The sequence below is a fragment of the Bos javanicus genome, chromosome 4 (genome assembly GCF_032452875.1).
Source record: "Bos javanicus breed banteng chromosome 4, ARS-OSU_banteng_1.0, whole genome shotgun sequence".
NCBI classification, from domain to species: Eukaryota; Metazoa; Chordata; class Mammalia; order Artiodactyla; family Bovidae; genus Bos; species Bos javanicus.
Window position 1 is genome coordinate 6,173,769 of NC_083871.1, and position 18,438 is coordinate 6,192,206.

An 18,438-nucleotide genomic window follows, 5' to 3' on the forward strand; every position below is an offset into this window, starting at 1 on the left:
GGACAGATGGTTACAGTCATGAATCCCTCCAGCAGAACAGGGCAGGCAGGAAAGACAGGGGCCATGACTTCGAGAGTGAAATTTGTCTTCTAATTTGCTCTCATGTAGCCTGCTGGGCCTGGTGTCTTAATTCCACTGGCAAGCTTTCCTGGAAATCTATTTGTTTCTAACTGTTGTGCCAGCATGAATATGTAACATGGGGCCTGGGGACTGGAAGAGAGCATTCCCTGAAGCCATGACACGAAATTCAACTCAATGTGGCTTCCCTTTGGAGGTGTTAGCAGGAAAGGGCCCTGGAGCCAGAGGGCAGAACTCAGCTCATGATACCTGGTCCTTCTGCTGCCACTGCCAACTGCTTGCCCCTACAGCATGCAGCTGATGGCGAGTGAGCCCAAGTTCCTCCAAGGCTGTGCTCCCTTTTATTTAATTGGGATGAGGAGTTTTGTATCATTAATTCAAAATTTAGTCTGTAATCTCACTGACTCTGTAATCTGTCATTTCAGGGACTCTCTGAAGAACGCCTAAGCTTTTTTTCATAATTTGATTGGGTCAAAAAGAAAGTCCATGGACACCTACATCATAAAATTTCTGATCCTGTATCCGAAGAAAGTGAATTTATATATATATATTGAACCATAAGGATTTGCCTGGGCTTACTGCAGTCATGCCTTGGATCAGCAATCAGCATGCTGCTGCTACCACTGTTTAGTCACTGAGCCATGGACAACCCCATGGACTCCAGTCCACCAGGCTCCTCTGTTCACGGGATTTTTCCAGGCGAGGATACTGGAGTGGTTGCCATTTCCTTCTCCAGGGCATCTTCCTGATCTGGGGATTGACCCAAGTCTCCTGGTTGGCAGGTGGATTCTTTGCCACTGAGCCACCTGGGAAGCCCAGCAGCCAATGTGAGGCTATGTTTACAAAGCCTAATGGTTGCACCTTTTCACCTACAGATGGGCACAGAGCGGGCACAGGGCTGGACAGGATAACCACAATTCAGACATTTTTATTGATGCTTCCAATTAAAAACCCTATCATTTAGAACCAGGATGCTACACATCTGCATGGTGGGGTTCTCCCTGCATTACACACTCCTCTCCTAACAGCCTCCCTCTGATTCTCCCGGGAGCCCTCTGAGGTTGGCGGGAAGGTGTTACTATGATGTTTGAGTTAAAAAAAATGAAATTGAGCAGCAAAACTGGGGAAGCGAAATGACGGCATCAGCGGACCACTCAGATGAAGGCAGCCACAGCCCTCGTGGTGCTGGTGATGAGGGCGGTGGCCCTGGGCAGGCGAGTCTTCCAGAAGGAAACCCGGTGTGCCCAGCCCACTGGGTGACAGCAGGTGCAAGTCCAGGCTCCCCGATGAAGGGCCCTCTGAAGTGGCAGTTTCCGGTTCACTATAAGCTGCACCTTGAGCCACCTACAGACAGTCTGGGTCCCTGCTCCAGCTCCCAGCATCCTCTGGGTCTGGACTCCTGTCTGCATTTTCACAGGACCTCCGGTGAACTTTACCTTTGGGAAATGCTGCTTTTAGGGAATTCGGGGCAGGGCTGGGGATTAGCAAAGCCTGCCTTTCTGATACATTCCCCTCTGACCCCACGAATGCGGATACTTTATAGTGTGTCTACTCAAACCTAGTTTGGCCAACATGTTGCTATTTCTATAAATACCAACCTACCACTATATCTATGCAAAGCAGAAAAGCATCATGAAGGCAATCCAGGAGTTCCTTGTTTCAGGTTTTGTTTTTTCCTTTTTAATAGAAATCAAGCTGGAATCATACAGCTGATGGTCTCTAAGTCCCTCTTTTTGGAATGAACTTTCCGTTAGCAAAACACTCCATGTGTTGGTGCTTATCTGGCACGTAGCCATTATTTGTGGGCAGAAGTGGGCAGCAAACAGACAGTCTACTCTGCATATCTATACTTGGAAGGTTTATCATTAAATGCAATTATTCTTTTTACCAGGGCAGGCAGTCATTATAATCTGGCCATTTAGTATGCCAGCATTTCATTCAGTTATCAAATATTTATTGAAGAGAACTTTCACTGTATAGTGAGGTTTTACTTGATTTACAGGAAAGTAATTCATTTGTGAGGTCTATTTCTCTGCCAGGAATGAATTAACATGGGTCCCAGTGCATCCTGTAAGGGGTCTCTCACCACATAACTTATGTTCACTTTAATTTCCACCTCCCGACTACTCTCCTGTGAGCTTCCCTTAGGGCTAGATGTGCTGGGGATTGTTCATGGGATAACTGGGGGATTGCCAGGCACATTAGGGAAAACAAAGTTTGCTAAACTGTAGAAGTTAAGTTTTTATCGAAAATGAATGTTGATTGAAAGTAGACATATTATACAGTTTTTCCAGATGGATGACAACCAAAAATCATTTTGGGAACTGCCTGATTCAAATATACAAATGACAACTCTACAAAGATCCGCATTTCCTTACAACCCAGCTGTTTTGCTCCACGAATTTTCTGAGTTCCTGCTTCATTTTTGATAATCAGATAAGTGTGTGGCCCAAGGAAGAATCACATGAGGTCGCGATGTTCATCTTCTTCCTCACTTCCCTGAGCTAGATTACGAAACTCACTTTGCCTTCTCAGTCTGCTGTTTTGCCAGTTTGCTAGTCTCCTCTTGTGGAGAACAGTGGAAGACCCTGGCTTTAAGATAGCCTAATCCTAACCCTAACCACAGCCCCTCGCCAGTACCCCTGGGCAGCAGGGGCTCAGGTTATGTTTATGTCCAAACTTTCAGTGATCACTGGAGTTGGCACATTTATTATGCTTTTTCTACCTTTAGAGCAGAAGAGTAAAGTTTCTATTCGGTTCTAAAGACTATGCATGCCGTTAAAGGTAAGGTGTGCCCTGTTAATATTTTATTTTGAAGACTCTTTAGGGCCGCTCGCGACACTTCCGGTGGGGAAGCACGTGACTGGTCGTCCGCCATGACTGCACTCGGGGCACCCGGGCGGGGCAGAATGTAGACCTTTTGTCTCCAGCCCCCAGTGTGGGAACATGTCAGGAGCTTGGGTGCAGCCTTCAGTTTGCACTCCTTCATTTCTGGATCCAGAATACTTTCTCTTCTGCTGCCAAAGCCTCCATCCCCCACATCCGCTAGGTCGGGGGTTTAGGTATTAAATTCTTTACCAATTTGAGAGGGTCTCCTGCATTGCAGGCAGAGTCTTTACGGTCTGAGCCACCAGGGAAGCCCTCATATGGGAGCTGGTGGCAACCAAACCATCTCGGGTTATCTCGGTGGGAGTGTCGCCTGGGAGGAGAAGCCTTCTGAAAACAAAGTCTTTCTGAAAGACTACACTTTGCTGCTATTCCATCAGGATTCAATGAGTGTTTCTAAGAATCAAGTCCTGTTAGTACGAATACCCCCAACATGCATCTCCCATTCCTGGTTTCTCGGTGGACAATCTGAGGAGTGGATTTCAGGGCATCAGTCTCTTACTCTGTTTGGTTTTCTTATGGGTGGACCATCTGGCACAGCCCCGCCGCCCCTATTTAGCGAGCAGAACCTCAGGCCCTTGTCAGAACTTGCACACCTGTTACCTTTACCTTTCTGTTTATAGCTTTAGTTTAGAGGATCGAATTGGTGCATGTTTAGAAATCCTTCTGGATGAACAGGGAGGCTACACCTCGCTCAGGACACTCGGCCGGGAGGGGCCTTGCCCTCTGCGACACACCGCGGGCCCCTCCGGGCCACCGAAGGAGGAGCTACGCCAGGCCTTACCAGTGTGGCTTCTCTTGTGGACCATGAGCACATTGGGGCCGATGCAAATGATCCCACAGACATCACACTTTAGTTTGCCGTTAGGAAGTCGAATGCCTCCAGCTCCTGACAAAGCTTTGCTGCCTTGGACACTGTGCGAGCCATTCATTTTCTCTCCGGAGGCATCGAGCATCCGCAAGTCCTCCGCACACTCTTCCCCATTCACTTCACAGGCACGCCCATTCTCTTCATCACTCTGAGTCTCTACTTTAACATTACCGGCTGAAAGAGACAATACAACACAGGGGCCGCTCAGTGTCAGGCAAAAACAGAACAGCACCGCCCAGCAGCGAAGCGACCCAGTGGGAGCGACAGCTTCCAAACACAGGTTCTCAGCACCTTATCCCGGGGGACAGCAGCCCGGCCTGGACCCGTCCGCCCACAGGGGGCTGTGACGTGTGGCAGTCAGCATCTCGGGGCTGGGTCAATTGCTTGCCCTTTCTGTAGGTCCAAATGGCAGAGGGTGAAGATGTGTGGAAAAGCTATTTATAAATTCTCACTTTAGATTGGGGGGGCATGGGGGGCTTTCACAGGGTAAGGTCACCAGGTCCACCGTGACAGCCCCTCTGGAGTGACCAGAGGCCAAGTCCAACACCCTGTGAGCCAGCAGAACCCCTGATCCCAGAAGATAAGTGATCGTCAAGTAATCCAGCCCCCACGGGTGGGGGCCCTTGTTTGGCAAAACCCCCTGAGAAGTGCTTATCTAGCTGAGAAAGTCCCCTTAAGCATAAGGATAACCATAAGCTTCCTTTCCTTCATTCATTCATGTGTTAATAAATGTGGGGACAAAACTCAGCAAACACACCCTCAGATTTCTGTCTGCAGATTCCTGAAAGAATTTTGTCTGTTTCTTTGGCACATGACCACTCTAAACCCTTCTTATTCTGTATTGATAATAAAACCTGTATCCTAAAGTAGGGCCACGAGCCTGAGGGTTCTTCCAGTTGCTCAAGGGTTGACTGGGATGGTCTGTGAATGTAAACAGATCTGTACTAGCTTTTCAGAAAGAAAGACTCGTGTGTGGGCATGGGGAGGGGGAGCAGGGGAGGTGAAGGGCTCTCGGTTATGATACAATAACCACTGTCCATTTTGCATTGTTGCTTCCTCAGCATCACATTTAGGGTCATTATTTCTGTCATTCGTGTGTTTTTCTTGGTAAAGAAAACAGATATTTGGTTTGCACTCTTCTGAAACAATGACTGATAAGGGATGGCTGAGTCCAACACTGTGAGGACCAGGAGAAACTGCGGTTACACTGAAAGCCCTCGTGTTCCTCACAGTCTCTACAGATGAACAAGAGGAAGGAGGTAAATTGTGCCAAGTAAAATAATCAATGAGATAGACAGCAACCACGACTACAAAGTTTTTGATCGGCGTTGTGAATCAGTGGTTCTCCCACTATGGTCCCTGGACCAAAAGCAAGTCCCTGAGAACGTGCTGGCAAGAGCAGACTTTGGGGTCCACCTCAGACCCACTGAACGAGACCCACCCCGAACCACCCCCTTGGACACATCCACTTCCACTGGAGTCTGAGAAAGCCTGTGCTAGGAACAAGCTGGTTGGACTCAACACAGTTCTCGTGATTGGCAAGCTCAGAGCTGGGACTCTGAAATCAGAATTCCTGGTTTGGAATCTCAGCTCCATTCTTTATAAATGCTGAGATCTGGTACAACGCATGTACCTGCTCTGTACCTCAGTTTCCTCATCTGTAAAACTGGAGATTGTCAGCACCGGCCCAACTGGAGCTTTGAGAGAATTGAGGGGGTAAAGAGATGGCTCTCTGCCATCGGGACCCACAGCCGGTCCCGGAGGCAGACTGTGGGCGGCACAGGTAAAGCGCGTCAGGAGTGAACAGGATGAGAACAGTGGGAATGGAAAGTGAGGGACGGATGTCATCTTAAATCTCACAGATGCCCTGACGCCACAGGTCTTGACACTCATCTGACAGTAGTCCATGAAGGCGGGACTTTGTCATTTTCTGCCAAGTGACATTTTCTCTGAGAACTGTATTCATAGACTCAAGAAACCAGGAGGCTGAAAAGGCCTGAGATCCTTTTTGTAAATTACCCTCCGATCACTGTGGATCCTCTGGTATGGTTTTATGTAGATGTATTCAGCACCACAACAGGCTAAGTGCAAAGAATAAAATTCAGTATCGTGTGATATTCTAGTTTTATGAAAAAAAAATAGGAAGCCCCCCAATTTGGGGGTCCCCAGATCCCTGAGCAAGGTCAGGGGAGAGTAAATCACGGGGACTGGACAGAGGGTTGGAGTCACATGGAGACACATGGAGTCACAGGAGCCAGCAGGCACATGCTGGGGATGCAGATCTGGAAGCTGCCTGCACTTGGGGGAGGAGGGGAGGGGGAGGAATTCAAGGCCAGACGGTCACAGAAAGGTCTGTGGCAAGTGAGAGGGGAGCCGGGGGTGGAGGTGAGACCCAGTGGGCCACACATCAGCCACTGGCTCAGCAGATTCAAGCATGTGTGAATTTTCTCTCCGTGTGTGGGGGAAGTTCCTATCTCTCTGTGGACAAATGCACCCCAGCTGCGTGGGAAAGGTGCAGAGACGCCCCCAACCCAAGGCGGGTGTCCACGAGGAAGGGCTCTCGTCTCACGGGGAGGTGAATGCAAGTGGCGGTCGTATTATTCTTGTACGTGACGGAGATCAGGGCAGGGAACTGTCTTAATATGTGGCAAACACAGATCCGATCTCAAGAGTTGAAATCTAACATACATCCATGTTCAGTTCAGTTCAGTTGCTCAGTTGTGTCTGACTCTTTGCAACCCCATGAATCAGGTCCACATAAGGCAGAAGACACACTGGAGAAACACAAGCTCAGACAGAGCGTTTTGGCTTCACTTCTGTAAATGTGAAAGTGGCTTCAGGGGTTTTTCGTGATGGTGAGCTTGACTAGCGACGTGGCCCAAGGACAGTAGATGCTGCAGGCCTGGGGGCCCGTGTCACTGGCCTACAGAGTCTCCCTGCCGCACAGGCTGGAGCCTCCTTTAAACAGGGGCACACAGTCCGGAGCGGGTCAGAAGGAAGTTCATTCCTAGATGTCAAGGGGCCTGGACGCGCTGGGCTCAGACACAAGCCTCGGACTGAGAGCAGAAGTGCCCCCCGACACCAGGTTCCTGAACGAAGGGAAGCAGGAGGAAGACAAAAGGGGGACTGGAGGTCCTCCTGAGGGGGATCCCTGCTCTGGGAGCCCTCCACACTGCTGGAGGACAGAAGGCAATGCCTGGAGCGTGGTGGTAGTGGGCAGCTCTGGCAGCCAGGCTTCCACTCAAGGCACCAGAGGGGCAGGTGAGGGTGTGGAGGGCCTGCCCCTGCATCTTGTAGGCCTTCTCGGGAAGGCTCTTGGGTCTGAGAGCTGGTGGGTCCGTGGTTTTGAACTGCACACCCCGGAGCACTCAAGGGCACCAGCCTTTGCTCAAAGTGAAGGAGGAGACTGGGACCAACTTCGGCCATCCGCAGGTTCACACCCAAACACTCCAGAGCCCACCCAGAGACAAGCAGGGCCCCTGCACCCTGTGTGAGAAGGCCATGTGATCAGCCCTCTCTTATTTTCTTCCTCAGGCCCATCCTGTCATCAATTCCAGGAACCAGTCATCCTTCCTAACTTGCACTTAGTGTTCCGTGGTCCAGCCCACGGATGCTGTCTCTGTGGTCATCCCCTCTCTAAATTCCTAAACCATTCCATCAGCTCTGGTTCTTTGGACCCCAAGCTGCTTAGTTGCACTACTGCTTCTATGAAATGTTATACTCTCCTTGAATATGGGGATTATACTTATAAATATTTTGTAACTCTGTCCTTCCACCGCTTAGAAAAATGTCAAACTCAGTATGGTGCTGAGTGGAACTGATTAAATATAGAACATGAAATGGAGACTTTGTGTTTCTTGACCCTGGAACGCATTGGTTCAGGCCTAACCGTGCAGCTAACTTTTCCACAGAGTCCCAGGAGCTGATGGACGAGGCCCCGGTGTCATTATTTAATAAGCATGGCTGCCTGCAGAGTGGATGTGCCTTCAAACCCTGAGCCAAAAGCCACTTTCTTTCCAAGATGCAATTTAAAATTTGGGGAAATGAACGTCTCGTTTTTACACATCTCAGAGGCTTTCTATGTTATTAGCAACAGGACAGTCCTTAGAGTGACCCTGGGTGCCTGGTCATTAGCACACAGACAAGGTTAGCCCTGAGAGAATCCAGAGAACTCGGGGTCACGGGGGCCAGGAGGCCTGGACCTGTTGCCAACCATTGTATGCCTCATGAAAGATTAAAACGTGTTAATGCAAAGGGATATAGCACACTGGCGGCCTCGCCTCACAGATAGATTCTGTTTCCCCATCACTTTCCTTTCCCTTTAGAATGTGTCTATATATTTATAGGTGAGGTAAAGCATTGGTACTCAGATGGCATTGTTCCACTGAACAGACATTCCCTAAACTATGAGTTTAGACCAGGTAAGCTCAAAATGCTCAATATTTTAAATGAAAAATCAGGAGACAGAAATATTCCTGCAACTGGTGACTAGCTAGGAAAGATCAAATATATTTAAGGTGTATCTTGAATGAAGGTAATTAAAAATTTTAGATGAAGAAAGATGTGTAGAAGTTTTTGTGCTGCCTCTAAGGGTTTATGAAAACTTTTAAGCACTTTAAGGTTAATGAAACCACTGATTAGAACTTATATCATTAAAAATGCAGGATTTTTCATTGCAAGGAGGCATGATTACTTTCTTTACTTCCCTAATGGGAAGGTAGCCATTCCCTTCTCCAGGAGACCTTCCCGAACCAGTGACTGAACCCAGGTCTCCTGCGTTGCAGGCAGATTCTTTACCATCTGAGCCACTAGGGGAGCCCTCAACTAGAAATATGTTTATCCTTATTTGATGTTTTGGGTTTTAAAAGCAATAAAATCAGGGAGAGATAAAAGAGGAAGAGTATGAAAAACAGAATGAGTTACTAGCATTTATTTACATTTTTCTCAGGTAGCAGGGGACACAAATTGAGATAGAATAGGGTCAAACAGTTTGTTTTTAATTTTCAACAAGGGACAAGAAAGAGGTAAATGAGGAGGACAATTCTCTATCATGACCACTAGGTGGTGATGTTGGCCCAGAACAGTTGGGTTGCTTGCTTGGGTGGGGACCTCGGCAAGATCAACAGTTGCAACTTGGGTATGTGGGAGGGGGTGGAGAAGGAGGAGAGAAGAGATACTAAAACCTGTGAACCCAACTGTATAAAAGTAAAGACAGGAAGGGCATTGAAACGTGTATCATCTGTCTTACAGTATCTGCAAGTATTGTGTATCTTTATAGGCAGCAGTTTTTACATACTGAAGTCTTCACCAAAGGATCTTCTCCAACACTGCAATGTGCTTGATCCTAAACTTTCTCAGATTTAATGAAAACATGTCAGAATGTATTATCTTACTCTTAAGTGCATTTGACTTTTTAATATTTCAACAAATATTTCCATATTTCATCTCAAAATTAATATTAGTTCTCTGTGCTAGTACCTTAAAAGTGTTTTCTGTAATCACATAAGCACACATATAAATACATATATACACACATATGAACATTTATATGTACATGCATATAATCTCACATAAATAAATATCAAGCTGTTTTAAAGTCAATTCAAAGGAACATTAGTAAGAAAGAGAAAGATCTCTGTAACTTTTATAAACTGGAAAAGCAGTCAGTGTAGGTTCCAAGAAAAGGGGTAACCCTAGGTTGGTAAGTGCTAAGCCCTTTTGCTGCCAAGAGTTTTTCATAGCCAGGATGTCATAGACCTTTAACTGCTACTGACACCTTTGAGCTTAGAGTTTGTGTTAATACTTGTTACAGGATTAAGCATGACTTATGATATTGTTTTATAACATTAGAACATTTACCAATATAGGCTCTGAAGACTACATCCTAAGGGGGCAACCAACTTGCACCACTTTTAGTATTCAACTCTCTGGACATTTTTAAAAAGCCCTTTCCACTTCTTAAAATACTCCTTTAAGGATGTCGCCCAAATATATTTATCATTCATCATCTCTCAATACCTAAAAAAGAAAAATGAAATTAACATCTGCGTTGGGTTTGACAGCTCAGACCAGGAACGTCCCGCACACAGAAGCACTCAGCATGTCTGCTCAGGAAGTGAGGACCACGAACTAACGGCCTTGATGCCCTGCGACTTTTCTCCTCTCAGTTCTGAAATTAATACTTCCGAGCTACAGAAGGAGAGCACGCATCCTTCTTTGTCCTACAGAATTGTACAAGGCATCTTGAAAGTTTGTTGGGTTATTTAACGGTGATAGAAAGTCTGGTCAGTATCATTATACTCAACCAAAGAGGAGATACTGGTAACATTCATAACGAAACTATTTAACAGCATTAGTAGAGTAATAATTCCGTTAAACTATTATTACTTCTACCCTTACTGTTACTGCACTGCCACCATGGAAGGCACGCTCCATGTGCATCCAACAGCCTATGATAAAACCAGGCGCCCACACCTCAAGTGTTTAAGTGGAGTTCTCGGTGGCAGATGCTTAATCAACAGCATGACTGATACTTATCTCAATGCTTCAAGTATGGAGGAAGGTGATGAAAAATCATGCATTCACAATATTTACACTGTGGGAACTGAGTATGAAATGAACATGCATTATCGTTTTCTAGAAGCAAAGTGTATACTTACGAGAGAAAGAATTGGGAATTATTGCATGGAAATCCCTAAAGCCGTCAGCCCCATAAGCCACTGCAACAAAGAAGGCAAAAAAAAAGCTGGGCTGTAACACCATCCAAGAGACAGAGTAAGAGTTTAAAAGAAACTATTGTTGTTGTTGTTGCTGTTTTAAAAAAGGAAAGTAATATTACTCCACACCATTATTTAGCTACCAGTCTGGTACTGTCAGCCTTCAAACCAAGGGCTGAAATGGCAACACAGTGCTTACTTCGAAACGGGATCCCACTTCCCAGAGGTCTGAGCTCATGGCACCAAATCGCACAGATGCTATAGAGTAAGTAACCTCTGGTGTGCTGAGCATCTTAGGCACTGCTTCTGGAACATTCTAGAACAGTGAGAAACCCTTCAGCAGAGTGGGTACAGACAGGTCCAGGATCTGCTCATCATAGCCGAGCTTCCCCTGGGAAAGTGCTTATCTTCACAGAAGCAGTGTGACTCTTAACGGGCTGACTGCATTGCAAATGTTCTTCCTTTGGCTTTTTCTTAGAAAGTCCTCACAGAAAATTAGAAAATGTTCATGCAACACACTGGGTGGGGAAAAATTTGTGTTTTCCCCTACCTCAAAGTGAACTACCAATTTCCGTGGGTATTCCTTATCAGCTGCCCTCATAAAGACTATCACCACCTCAAATTGCCAAGGTTTTTTTTTTTTTTTTTTCTGTTTTATAGGTTAGTGCTTTCCAGCGTGTACCTATGTCTTGGAACTTAACAGACACTGCACATCACACACACACACACACACACACACATGTACACACACATTAGTTTTGTCTGCTGAAGTGACACCCCAGTGGCAGTCTGAATTACATCCATAGAGTAGCTGCTAAATTAAACATGTTGCTGAACTACTGAATAGCAGAGTTTCCTGCAGGAAACAGACCTACTGAACTTGGCTTAAGCCAGTGTTTTCCAAACTTATGTGCCCACAGGCCCTCCCCTCTTCCGCATGAAAATTACAGTAAAATATTGGGAGAATGGGAAACAGTTTTTGAGACACCGCCAAAGCTATTCCTTGAAGTTGCTACCTGAATCACTTCTCAGCAAACCCTCAGCCTTCCTGTCTTCTCCTGTTTCTCGGATGCTCCTCCCTTCTGATCATCTGGATCTAACAGTCAGCACTGGTGTTCCCAGCCCCCTGCCCAGCAGGGCTGGCATCAGCTGGTCTGCCTGGTCCACCCGTGCTCCACGGTCAGCAGACAGTCAACCAGGGACACTGATTTCTCAGCGACCTTTGCAATTCTGTCGTCTTCAATGAGCTCCAACTTCTGAAGCCCCGAGCCCTCCATATCACAGGGTGCTACCATCTCAGATGAGGGAGAAAAGGCCAAGATGTTTTGAAAGGTCAGTATTACCTTTTAAAATCAGGGACATCAGAATACATGACATAATACAAAATTTTCTGATTAAATGACATCACTGCCTTGCTTCTCTGAGAAATGACTGAGACTGCTGATGGGCTTGAGCACGGCTTGATTTGAAAGTCGACTTCCTGGCACCCCTTTAGCTAGAAGCCATGTATGACAATGAGGAAGGGGAGGTGAAGGTGGAGGATCAATAGAGAGGATGAGTGAAGGAGATGAACAGTGTTCATCTAAAAGCTGCCTCCCCGGGAGAAGATGTGCACTCGCACAGGTCCTGGATGATCAGAGCATAGTCCTTAAAACGCCGAAGCCCATCAGCACACCTTGCATGAATATAAGTAACAGTACCACACATCATCAGACAGCGAACATTACCCATTCACCAAGGGCGTCAGTTCTCTGCTTATCCTCTGTAGCTATAACGTTCTGCTTCCCCAAGGAAAGCAGAAGAAATTCACTCTTGCTCGGGCACCACCTACGTTCCTGCAGGTACCAACTTTTGAGTTCAGAAAAAGGAAAGCTCCTCTCTTCCTGCGGGGAACAAGCACACAGTAGGGAAGTGTGAACACTCTCCTGTCCTGCTCTGTCCCATCTCATCCCATTTTACTCTCATCAGTCCAGTACCTTATGGAAGGCAGGCACCAGGAACTCTACAAACAACAGGGACTTGTCTATAAGCTCTTTCCACAAACTGCCTTTAGTCCCCACATGATCCTGCAAGGCAGGGACCATCACTAAGGCACCAGGGAGGGGCTGGGGCTTCTAGGAAGCCCTGGAGTCGGTCCTCTTGGCAGTGACCGGGGGCCCAGGTGAATCTGAGACCATATGTAATTAACACAGAAACTCACTACTCCAAATACACACTCTGCCTGCAGGATGGGGCTTTGGGAGCTGTGCTTTCTCCACTATGAAGCTGGAGAGCTTAAAAGTTACTGCGGCTGCACAGAAGCACACACTGAGATGTGTGCGCACACACTCACCACGCATGGGAGTTACAGAGCGTTTACCGACAGAATTCCCCACATAGTTAACACACACACACCACTGTATGTGAAATAGATAACTAATAAGGACATCCTGCGTAGTACAAGGAACTCTACCCAATACTCTGCAATAATCTATATGGGAAAGGAGCCTAAAAGGAGTGGATACATGTACATGTATAACCAAATCACTTTGCTGTGCACCCGAAGCATAACATCGTAAAGCAACTATACTCCAGTATAACATTTTGAAGTAGATAAGCAACAAGCATATATTGTGTGGCACACAGAATTACAGCCATTATTTTGTAACAAGGTTTAAAGGAGTATAAATTGTAAAAACACTGAATCACTAAGCTGTACACGGGAAACTAATATAATTCTGTATATCAATTGTATTTCATTTAAAGATAATAAAATAAAGAATACATATGTTTACTAAAATAAAGAATCCCCCACATCATTAAAATGACTACAAACAAGCGGTCTGGAAAGTAAGAGCCCACCGTCCCCCGCCCCCCTGCCTTCTCCAGGGCCACCGGTCCCCACGCCCACGGGCAGTAAGCATGCACAGCGGGCACCATGTCGCAGAGGCTCTCACTCTCCCTGGTCACTGACCCCAGTGCCCCATGCACCCATGGTGTCCCCATGTCTGATGAACATGACATCGGCCACACCCCCATTCTCCCTGGGCACTTGGCACTTGGGGGGCTGTGTTACAGGTGCAGAGTCGATGTGTTCTGGTCACAGTCCTGGCTGGTCCTGAAGCTCCACCATGGGAGCAGGAGTGATGTCTCGACTGACTCCCAGCCTCTTCATTTCTTTTGTAAATTCCACCCCAAATTTCAGGCTGTTGCTTCATAAAAGGGTGCAGACAGAAGCAGATTTAGTGAACCTTGCTAAGTTTCCTAAATTTCACAGGATGCATTCTTGTCACCAAGAGCAAATTGAGCTCACTTGGTAGGAATTTTTATTCTCTGAGTTGTTATGAACATTTCTGTTTAAAATGCGAGAATGCCTCAGATTCTGAACCCTATTCAGATTGCACATTGATGACCATTCCAAGAAAAAAAGGTGAAAGGCCCAGAAACCACACTCTTCAGGTCCCTTTATTTGTGCAAATTATCAAGAATATAATTCTACGCTTCCCACACTGCTGGCACCTTTGGAAGAGATGAAGATGTACTTGGGATTTTCAAACTGGGAGAGAAGAAGTCTGTCCCCTCTCAAGTCAAAGAAAGATGGATGATTTTAGTGTAAATACATTCAGATTTTTATTTAGAAGAATTTAGAAATGTGCTGTCATATGACTCTTATACATGTTCTTCAAATCATATTAAGCGTGTTGGTCACGATCAGATCATTAGTCTCAGTAACTCGTGTAAGTATGGTTTGCAGTGACTTCTCCCATGCCTGCAGATCTCACATTTCAGGGATGGGCATTCTTGTCCTGTCACGGCCCTAGTGAGAGGGTCCCTGCATGGGCCAGTGGGCAAAGAAGAGGACCAGGGACCGTCAGAGCCGAAACTCCAAGACCACATTCCTGCAGGAGAGCTAGTTACGTCCTGCAGAAGTACCAGATCTAGACTCTCTTGAGGTTCCCCCACACCAGATGTTTTTGGGGTGGACCTTTGTGCTCAGACCACCCTCTATGTGAGGGAGTGCCTCGTCCTACCAGGGGAGAGAATTCTGACACTCCTGACTGTTGTGCCGAGAAAGGGGTGTCCTTCCAGACTGATGGAAGAGGAAGCTATAGTCTGACCCTGCACACGGAGCCCATGAGCGCTGGCTCACATCTCAGCTGAGTGATCCCTAAGAGGCTCCTCCTGCAGCAGCCCCTTCCCACTCCAGATCCTTCCTCAGACCCCAGGGCCCCAGTGTCCACTCAGCCCTGTGTCCTGGGTGGACACAGGAAGCAATGGCGTGCCAGCACCTGCTGGTGGCAGGATTCTCCGGGCTCCAGCCCGCCTGCCTGCCCTTCTGTCCCTTCATGCTGCAGACGAGCAGGTGGAGTCCAAACTCCAGGTCTTCCTCCACACCCCGCTCTCCTCCTCCCGTCCCACGTGCCTGTGGTCCTCTCTCTGACCTCCTGGCCACACCCCCACCCCCGGCCGTTGATGGCCAATTCTCTCGACTTGTTTCTTTCTGACCTTTTCCAATCACATCACGTCCAGCACATGCGTGAAGCTGCCGTGCTGTCTGGCGGGGCTGCCTCTACCTGCTTCACCTCCTGCCAGGGCTTCCTACCCCCACCCGGCACTGGCTCCCCTCTCAAACCATCTGACCCCTGGGCCTGAGACCCTCATCCTCAAGGCTGACTTTGTCAGGGCACCTACTTCTAAGGTCTCCGCTATTCTGTTCTGTTATAATGAGGGCTTCCCAGGTGGAGCTAGTGGTAAACAAGCCACCTGCCAATGCAGGAGACATAAGAGACACAGGTTCAGTCCCTGGGTTGGGAAGATGCCCCAGAGGAAGTGCTGGCAACCCACTCCAGTATTCTGATCTGGAGTACCCCATGGACAGCGGAGCCTGTGGGCTACAGTCCATAGGCTGGCAAAGAGTCAGACATGACTAAGTGATGTAGCATGCACTGCTATAATAAGACAAAACCCCAGGTCCTGTCAAATCCTGATCAGCAATGACAATGACTCTCCAGCTGGTAATGCCACTCAGACAACCAAAAGCAAGAGGAAGCAAACCGCCATCCTCACCTCTTTGGAAATGCCTTGCAGCTCGTGTGAAGCTGTCCTTGTTCCAGCAGATCTGCGTCCTGTGCAGATGTCAAGGACTCTTCCCTCAAGCCTCATCCCCCAACCTGCTCAGCTAGCAAAAACTCCCCACCCACTGCAAGGCCCCTCTGCTTTCCCATCCTTGTGACACCCACTTGGAACCTACCCTCTCTCTCAGCTACACAGCCCTTGCCAACTCCACTCCAGAGCCCTTAGGATGCACGCCTAGTTCTGGAACCTGGTGTGTCCGGAGCTCAATCCTGTGCTCAGATAAAGGGCTGCAGGCCGTGGCTCCCTTCTCTGCATTTCCTCTCCTGCTGCACAAGACCTGGAACGTGATGGGCTCACCACAGGGGCCTTGAATCAAACTCCTCACTATTCCTTTTGGACACAACCATCCGACTTGAACATTTTCAGAAACCACATACATTCCAGGAGAAGCTGGAAGACAGAAGGCACCGTGCTGCTTACGTCTGAGTGTGACTCCCAAGCAGCGGGGTGTGTTTAGATGAAGTAAGTCATGGGCAAAGTGCTGGACTTGACTTCCGTTTAGAGAACTGAGCACACAGGCCCAGGATTTCTGCTGGAATGAGTCCTTTGGCTGCTCCTACCTGCGTCCCGGGACGTCACATCCCAGATGTCCCTGAATCTGCAGCCTCGCTGACTTCTAGGAAGGATGGGGAGGCGTCAGAGAGCCAGGTGCAAGGACTGCAGGGCCGGCCCCTTGGCTTTGCCTCCCCCGGGGCTGTGGACTCAGTGAGGTGCCAGCCGCCCTGAGCCCCGAGTGCCTCATCCACCGAATGGGAACCACCGCGTCCGTCTGTCAGACTCATGTGCAGATTCATGGCAACGCTCCTCAGGCCTCTCTCTCAGCCAGCCCTCCCCTCAGGGGGAAGGCACAGGCAGATAACCACGGCTAACACACCAGCTATCTTCTCATCAGCAAAGGCTTCAGGCCGAAGGGATTAGCCACAGCCGACTGGCACCCACCAAGCAGGAAAAACAACAGGGCGGGGCTTTGTACGACCATGTGGTTCGGAGGACAGCTGCCCTCGGTGCTTGGAAACCCAAGTCTACGCAGACTTCCCTTCCATCCCCAAACCCCGGCAGATCTTCACCTCCACTTGGGACTGGGGCGACCTTTTAAGGCCATCACTTGCCCTGACAGGGTTTCCAGTTGACGCCAGGTCATGGAACAACAGTGGCTGTTTGAAGTGAAAAGTGACAAAAATGGCCAAAGTGAACTCTGCCCTCCTTCCCACAACAGCTAACCCACGACCTGAGGATCTGCTGGGGATAAACCAGCTCCTGGTCTTCTCTCCGTGTAGCACAGCTGGCGACCAGCCCTATTTTTGTTCATACTTTATTAGTACAATTGAATTGTTCACAGTGAACTCAATAGCGTGGAAAAGCTCTGATTGACAAACCTATCGTGTAGAAAGGGAAACCAGGATAAGCAAAGATTCTTCTTCTAAAGAGTACATCTGAGCAAAGTGGTTCAAAAATGAGGATTCTGTTCATGGGAGTGCGTCTGCAGCCGTTGCCCTGGTGTCCTTAACTCACGCTCTGAGACAGAGTTCGCCACCGCTCGGGGTGAACAGGTTAAAGGATAGATTTAGGGATATTTCCAGAAAGTTAAGTCCTTCTAGTTGTTGTTGTTCTTAATGGAAATTACCGTTTTATTGGTAAGAGTGTGCATGTGTAGTTGTTCAGTCACGTCTGACTCTTTGAGACCCCATGGACTGCCTCCACAGACTGTAGCCCGCCAGGCTCCTCTGTCCATGGAATTGTCCAGGCAAGAATACTGGACCAGGTTGCCATTTCCTTCTCTAGGGGAAATTCCCCATCTAGGGATCGAACCCGGGTCTCCTGAGTCTCCTGCATCGCAGGCAGATTCTTTACCACTGAGCCACCTGGGAAGCCCCATTGGTAAAACGTATTTGCCTATTCAAAGACTGCAAGTACACATAAATACCAAGATGAAATTTCTAAAATTCACCTCCAACTCCTGGAATCTAAAGAAAACCATGAAAAAAAGAAAATAGGAACATAATAATAATAAACAGAGTGAGAGAGTTTAGCTCAAGCTTTAAAAAGACAGAAGGAAATGGACATTTTTCAGGCTATAAATAAGGACTGAAGAAATGGCCACCCACTCCAGTACTCTTCCCTGGAAAATTCCATGGATGGAGGAGCCTGGTAGGCTGCAGTCCATGGGGTGGCAAAAAGTCAGACACGACTGAGCGACTTCACTTTCACTTTTCACTTTCATGCATTGGAGAAGGAAATGGCAACCCACTCCAGTGTTCTTGCCTGTAGAATCCCAGCGACGGGGTAGCCTGGTGGGCTGCCATCTATGGGGTCGCACAGAGTCGGACATGACTGAAGTGATTTAGCAGCTTAGCAGCAGAAGAAAATTCACACAACTGGGGAAGCCCTGAGAAGCCCTAAAAGTCTCAGCATGGACTAGTCGGGGGAGGCTGAGATAGCATGAGGGCCTGGGTATACAGAGACTTTCACATTCATTTTGTCTCTCCATCCCAAATCTTGTTCCAGTGAGGGGAATTTACACTGGATCAGACAGGCCGAAACAGTCAGAGATGGACACTCTGCTCAGGCCGCACGCGGGGCTGTGGGTGGTGCTGACGGGCGGGCCGGCACAGGTGCAGGGAGCCAGCTTGCAGCATCGGGGCCCCGTGAAGACAGGGGGCAAGCAAGCCATGGGTGCGGGGTCCCTGAGCACCCAGGCGGGGGTGGGGGGCGGGCACAGGCAGCTTGCTGCCGCCCGGGGGTCCGCACAAGTGCTTTAGCCGACGTGACTCT

The 18,438-nt window shown here is 48.1% G+C and overlaps 1 protein-coding gene across 17 annotated transcripts in view; it reads right to left on the reverse strand.

Annotated features, from left to right (window-relative positions):
- The window catches only part of IKZF1 (IKAROS family zinc finger 1), a 97,546-nt gene that overhangs the window by 24,059 nt on the left and 55,049 nt on the right, over positions 1-18,438 (reverse strand). For 8 of the 17 annotated variants that reach the window (XM_061413336.1, XM_061413338.1, XM_061413341.1 and 5 more), the window contains 2 exons: positions 10,495-10,554; positions 3,749-4,009 (listed from right to left, as the gene is read on the reverse strand). The exons of 5 other annotated variants lie outside the window; for them this stretch is intronic. In XM_061413336.1, coding sequence (XP_061269320.1) covers positions 3,749-4,009; positions 10,495-10,554 — 321 coding nt within the window. The remainder of the gene's footprint in view (positions 1-3,748; positions 4,010-10,494; positions 10,555-18,438) is intronic. 4 more of the 17 variants (XM_061413347.1, XM_061413342.1, XM_061413345.1 and 1 more) reach the window with 1 other exon arrangement.